Below are 6,526 nucleotides of genomic sequence, written 5' to 3' on the forward strand. Positions count from 1 at the left end.
CTCTCCTCCCCTCTCCTCTCCTCTCCTCCTCTTAGACCTTTGGCAGCCCAACATCTGTTTTCACCTGAGAAAGAATTTTATAAACTGGGAAAAATTCTTCCCCCAGATTTTTCCATGTGTTGACTTGATGGATGTTGTACTTACTATTATTAGTCTTCAGCAGCAGAATGTGGAGTGAGGATGTAAATCCCAGAGTGTATCCTAAGTGATAACTAGGCTCTGCTCTCCTTCTAGCTCATGCCCCGCGGGCACCTGTGACGGATGCACTTTCTACTTTGTATGGGAAAGTGCAGAAGCTTGCCCTCTCTGCACAGAGCAAGACTACCACGAGATTGAGGGAGCCTGCAAAAAAGGATTTCAGGTACAGGACCCACATCTCCAGGTCAGCTGGGTTCATTGGGATGTAACTTGGACTCTGCTGAAATTCAGTGTGCAAATCGGTGCGTATGTGCAGATAGAGTTGGGAAATCTCAGTCTAGGCTCTGAGCTAGCTGGGTGCAAGTCTTATTGATGAGGTGCTGCACTGAGGCTCAGGGATATTTGAGCCAATGGCAGCATGGTCCCTGAAGGAGAGCTATGTGGGTAGGGATGTGAACTCTGTATTTCTTCATATATGCAGGCAACTTATTTGTGAAGAAACCCCAAAGACTTCAGTCTTTTAATAGCCATAAAACACAGGGACAGGCTAGACAAGAATTTAGAATTTCAGTTTCAGAAATTCGTCCTTCCTTGCTTGCAATTTTTTTGCTGCTGCCTTCTCTAGTCAAGTGTTGGGAAGTGCTTTCACAGGTTCAGAACTGTCCTGTTGATCAACAGCTCCAATGCAGACACCACACATTCACAATTGCTCTCCAACCCGTATTGTCCCAGGTGAAAAGCAACATGGAAGAGGAAATCCTCTTGCCTTGCCTGAATCTCCAGGTGCAGTCAAGGGGACAACTGAGTAGACACTATGACTCTGCATAGGGTCTGGAAACCTAAAGTACCTGTTTTGGTTTGCTTTCATTGAAAAGATATCTAAGCTTTCTACCTCAAAACAGCTTATTTTCTTCAGCTCTGTATAGTTCTCTCTTTTCTTACAAGCAGCTCACTTTTTGGAGTTTTCTGCTTTCTGTTTGACAGGAAACCTTGTATGTTTGGAACGAGCCAAAGCATTGCATTAAAGGGGTTCCCTTGCCAGAAAAAAGGACCAGCACTTGTGAAACAGTGGATTTTTGGCTAAAAGTTGGAGCTGGTGTTGGTGCTTTCACAGCCGTTCTGCTCATAGCCTTGACCTGTTACTTTTGGAAGAAGAACCAGAAGTAAGTACTGCAAATTGTGTTCCATATAAAAATAAGCTAAAAGCTTGATGTCCTGAACAGAGAGACATTTCATGGATCTGATCTTACAACAGTGTTTGTGGGAAACACCATATTGGATAAATCTGTTAATCCACCAAACTGAGGTTTCTTCTGCCAACAGTGGTTATCAAAAATGCTTAGCAAGGGAAGTATAGGAAATCCACAGTAATTTGTTATGGCATAATTTCCCAACAGGAACTGTATTTCAACCCCTGAGAGTTTGAAGGTAACTTTAGGTTCTGAAGCAACATGGCTTTCTCAAGGTCTGAAGCCCCAAAGGATATTTCCTCAGTCTAATTAGTCCCTTTCAGATGGGTTAAAATGCAGTTCTTGACTGTATATTGCTTAGGTCTGTTTTGGCAAGACATGTCTGGTACACACCCAAAAGATTTCTGCTTCTCAGACTGAGTGTACTGATTGACCCCCATCCCCATTGTCCTCTGCTTCCCAAATCTTATGCCATAGACTTTCAAAATGTGATTCCAGCTCCGTGGGATTTCACTGCCCCAAAGCACACCCAGCTTCACCAAATTCAGACTCCAGCCACCTCTTGCTGCCTCCTACCACACAAACTGTTGTGCATTTCTCCTGTCCTCCACATCTTCCTTGGACAGGAGCGTGATGCAGATTCTGATACCTACTGAAGTCAGACCTGCTCTGTTTCCAATCAGCACGCAGGTCATACTTCTCCGTGCAGGGAATCCTCTCAACCTGCTTGTGGTCTTTTGGGGAGACATGGCTCTTTTTTAAGGATAGAGGACTAATCTGGAGAGCAGGAGCTCTATGTATTGTTAATGCTGTTTTGGTTACATGTTTTTAATGTTTGAAAAGTACCTAATTTCCAGTAAATACCTCAGAAGTAACTATGTGGAACGACTCCAGATAATCTAAATTACAAAAAACCCCTTGAATATGGGACATTTGTAAAAAAATCTATGCCTGTCTGGCTTTATATCTTCAGGTTGGAGTATAAATATTCCAAATTAGTAATGACAGCGAACTCAAAAGAGTGCGAGCTGCCAGCTGCTGACAGCTGTGCTATAATGGAGGGAGAAGATAATGAAGAAGAAATAGTATATTCAAATAAGCAGTCACTGCTGGGGAAGCTCAAGTCCTTGGCAACAAAGGTGAGTAGTAATTACTACTATTAATATTAAAAATAATTATTACCTTTATTTGTTACTGAATGTGATGAGGCTGTGATGCTAATTTGCACAGTGCTTTGTGCAGCCACCCACTTCACCCAGCCCATAGCTGATCTACTGAAATCCGCAGTGTGAATAATGATAAGAGATGTTGCAGGTTATTAAGTAAATGCTCCCTCTTCTGCAGAGGAATTTCAGTGCATTCTTCATTGTATGGGTGATACCTAAAAAGAGCAGTTAGTGGTGGGGGGAACCTCTCTGCCTGAATTCCTACCATACACCTCCACTGCTGAGGCAAGCACAGCTGTTATAGACACAGAAAATTAACCCTGGGAACATAGGCACCAGGCAGCTGCTTGCTGCTCACCTAGCTTCATGGCTAGCTTCATGGCTGACTTAGGAACCATAATTCTGAGTACTGTAGGATTCAGTTGAAGAGGAAGCATCAGCCACAGTCTGTTACCCAGTACAGCAACCGCCTCCGTTTCAGTGGGAAGCAACAGCAAAAAGAGTTTTTTTCTACAGTACATGTGATATGGGTTCTTGCATGTCTGAATTCATAGCACAAAGGTCTTCAAGTGTCCTTTGAACATTTCTGAGAGGAGCAACAGAGGACCATCATGGTAGATCCTGCAAGAGCTTTGGTCTTTATTCCAAATGCCTTGAAGTCTACATGGGAAGTGTAGTTGTCTTTATGGGAGTCCAGCTGGGGTGTCTATTGTGATCAGGATAAAGATGGATGACATTTTTCCTTTCAAACACTTTTGCTGAAGTGGGTTGTTTCAAAATAGGAAGGTTTGCTAAAAGGTCATAATAAAAAAATATTTTACCAAGTCACTCTCTTGTTTCTTGTCCAAATAATATTTCAGAATGTTGACTTTTGAGATTTTTTCTTGTATTCCTTTTTCTTCTCTGTGATTGAGTGCAATGTAATTAAAACCTATTGCCTCCTTTCTTTTCCCTTATTTTTCTCTTCTCTTTGTTCTTTTACTTTTTTCAATAGACTGGCATCCTCTTTCCATGCTACCTGCTCCCCAGATCTCCCTCCTAGGAGAAGTTCCCATTACACAACTAATATGAGGAACTTCCCCTTGACCCCAGCCTGACTATTTGTCTTGCAAAATCAATATTGTTCCTTGTGGACAGGGGCAGAAATTCAATATTAATTCTTAATTCAATATGGAGAATATTGACTATGTACATAAAATCAAATCACATCAAATTTTGTGGCGGTGTTGCAAAAATGGAAGTTGATTCCATTTTGAATCCTGTAGGGACTGACTTTGAAGAACTGATGATGTTTTTTTCTCTGTGAAGTGGCTTGGCTGGCTGAGCATAATGACCAGTGCTGCTGGTGAGGGACATGTTCTGCTGTACACCTGATCGCTGTAAAAGCTTTGCTGACTCCCATTTGCAGCACCAACCACTGGCTCCTTCCTGATTAGAAGTGTAGAGACAAGAGCATGGGAGAAGTGGGTGGTTTTTTCTCTTTAAAGTAAGCTTTAGTACTTCAGTATTCAGACACTTGAATGCCTATTTGGACTCCAAAAGACTGTTTTAAAGTTCCTATATCCATTGTAGCAGGCTCCCTGTGTATTCTCTCCTTTTTAAACAAACCTGTCAGACATTTCTAAGCTGTTTCTTTTTTTTCCTGCTAGATAATCGTAGCTGGCAAACTCTGCTTGCAGTACCTCATTAGCTTACTGAAATATGTGTCCTGTATCCCTGCAGATAACTGGAATTTAATATATTTCTCCAAAACAAATGTTATAAGCATTAGTTTTCATTTATGCAAAAGATGAGGAAATTCATCTCCTGCTGCATATGCATGTAAAATATGGAAAAAAAATATGCATGAAAACAGGGGAGAAAAAGAGGAGAAATGTAAACAGAGATGAAGAAGAATCTGAAGTATCCTAACTATATGTTCAAGCTGCAGGCAAAGGCATTTCTTTGAAGCAAAACATCTCATGAAGCTATTAGTGGTTTTGAGTACCCAAGGAATTCAGTGCCAGCCCTGTAATGTAGAAAGAAATGGCTGTTACTTTTAATGAGAGTATAGAAGTTAAAGGATTATGAAACTGCTTCGGGTTGGAGGCTGTTCTAGTTCCATCTGTTGTCTGCAACAGAACACCGCCAGGTCCGTCAGAACAAGACATACTCTGTGGTAGGCTGGTGTAGGGCAATTTTGTCTCCTGCGCTTTCTCACTTGGGCCCTAGGCTGTCCTGATCTGGGCGAGATGGTGTTAGTTTAACATAGTTTCCAAGGGTGGTAGGCTGGTGTAGGGCAATTTGTAGGGCTTCATGTAGGTACATGAAGCAAGAACCAGCATTTGCTAGTGAATTGTGGTAGGCTGGTGTAGGGCAATTTTGTCTCCTGCGCTTTCTCACTTGGGCCCTAGGCTGTCCTGATCTGGGCGAGATGGTGTTAGTTTAACATAGTTTCCAAGCTGTTTGAGTACATCAACAAGTATAAAAGGCATGCATGAAGCAAGAACCAGCATTTGCTAGTGAATCGTTCTATTAGGGCTCCTTCGTTCACTGCTTCTGCATGGGCCAGTGGGTTGTTCACACATGCAGTAACACATACATCCACACTTTGCACCTTGCTGCCCGCTGCCCAGATGGCCTAGGCTGTCACCCAGCAAATAAAACCAGAAGGAAAACTCAACCGTCCAGCCCCAGTTTTTAGGATGGCAGAGGATTCGTAGTTACTTTTTGTCATGTGGTCTCGCAGAGGAGGAGTTGGGATGGGAATCCAGCAGTGAGGCAGTGGTGTTCGCCTTCACAGATTGTAGGAAACTCGTTAATAAGTAATAGTAACTATAGACATGATTACCTTGACTTTCCCCAGCTCTGACTACCTGTCCTGTATTATGAGTATGAAATACAGACTTTCCCTGTACCCTCCAAAGTAAGTACCATGAACAATATATAAGGCATAATTTTGCTGCTTTTGCAATTTTTTCCAGAACTAGTAATGTTATTAACTAATAAAGGATCAAACCGTGCACTTAGCGACTGTGGTAGAAATAAAGTGAAGTCTTTGGCAAATGCTGCTCTGGAGATATTAAGATAAGAAGTGAATGTAGTAACTGTTGGAGTGAATTTGAGGAATCCCAGTTGATGGGAAATGGTCTTTTCCGTTGCAGGAAAAGGAAGATCATTTTGAATCTGTTCAGCTGAAATCTTCAAGATCCCAGAATATATGAAGAATTAATGATGCCTTCAAAGAAACAAACCTAATTTCTATTTTTACAGGACCATATTTTAAACATATTCTGGCACACATTGTAGTGGTGATCTTGGTGAGAAACTCTTGGCCATTTAGGAGGAAAGAAGACAGGAAGCAGACCAGAAAATTGGATTGCCTTACCATGTGATTGAGTACCTTGCCAAAAAAGAAAGCAGTTGCTTGGATTCCATACTGGGAATGAAATTCAACTCAGGAAGAGATAAACATACTGCAAATAACATGAATTTTTTGCATTCACCTGGGCATTGCTCAGGCATGCTGTATGATTTATAGGTACCTTTCATTTCCTATCACTCCTTCTACTCATATTCATAAGAAATGATTTTCAGAGAGACCTGAAACCTCCTGCAAAGGTTGTCTATTGTCCTTTAGTAGCATCACTATGAATCTCTCTTAAAATCAAAATTGTGAATGGTACTTGGAATGAGCCTCAGGTGAGTTTTGAACTTTGGAAAATACTTTTGATTTTAATGCTTTGAAGGACTGGATGGTCTGTGTTGGCCTCTAGTACAAGAGGCAAGTTGAACCCATTCTGAGGCCTAAGTCACGGCCATCAGGGTTGGGGTAAAACCTGTACTATTAAACTGAAATTTGTTAAATGCTGTTGTACGAATTGTAGGTCTGGGCCCATGGGTTTATAGGCAGCAGCAGGCTCAAACTCTATAAAGAGAAGGAAAGTGATACCTACAGTGCAAGTTGCAATTGTTCCTCTCTGTGGAAGCTTGTCCTTTCAAGAGAGGACATTGACAGTTCCAGTACCCTCCCTTGGGCTGTCAATATGTCAC

At 41.7% G+C, this 6,526-nt stretch overlaps 1 protein-coding gene across 1 annotated transcript; it reads left to right on the top strand.

The window, feature by feature from the left end:
* Positions 1 to 234: 234 nt before the first annotated feature.
* LOC104489658 (UPF0577 protein KIAA1324-like homolog) lies at positions 235 to 6,293 on the top strand (the record flags this gene model as incomplete). The annotated part of the gene is made up of 4 exons (XM_010131845.1): positions 235 to 361; positions 1,123 to 1,301; positions 2,302 to 2,467; positions 5,638 to 6,293. Coding segments are annotated over 4 exons (532 nt in total), but the record flags the coding sequence as incomplete, so codon positions are not given.
* Between the last annotated feature and the right edge of the window lie 233 nt (positions 6,294 to 6,526).

The sequence above is a fragment of the Buceros rhinoceros genome, unplaced genomic scaffold (assembly GCF_000710305.1).
Source record: "Buceros rhinoceros silvestris isolate BGI_N320 unplaced genomic scaffold, ASM71030v1 scaffold712, whole genome shotgun sequence".
Classification (NCBI taxonomy): domain Eukaryota; kingdom Metazoa; phylum Chordata; class Aves; order Bucerotiformes; family Bucerotidae; genus Buceros; species Buceros rhinoceros.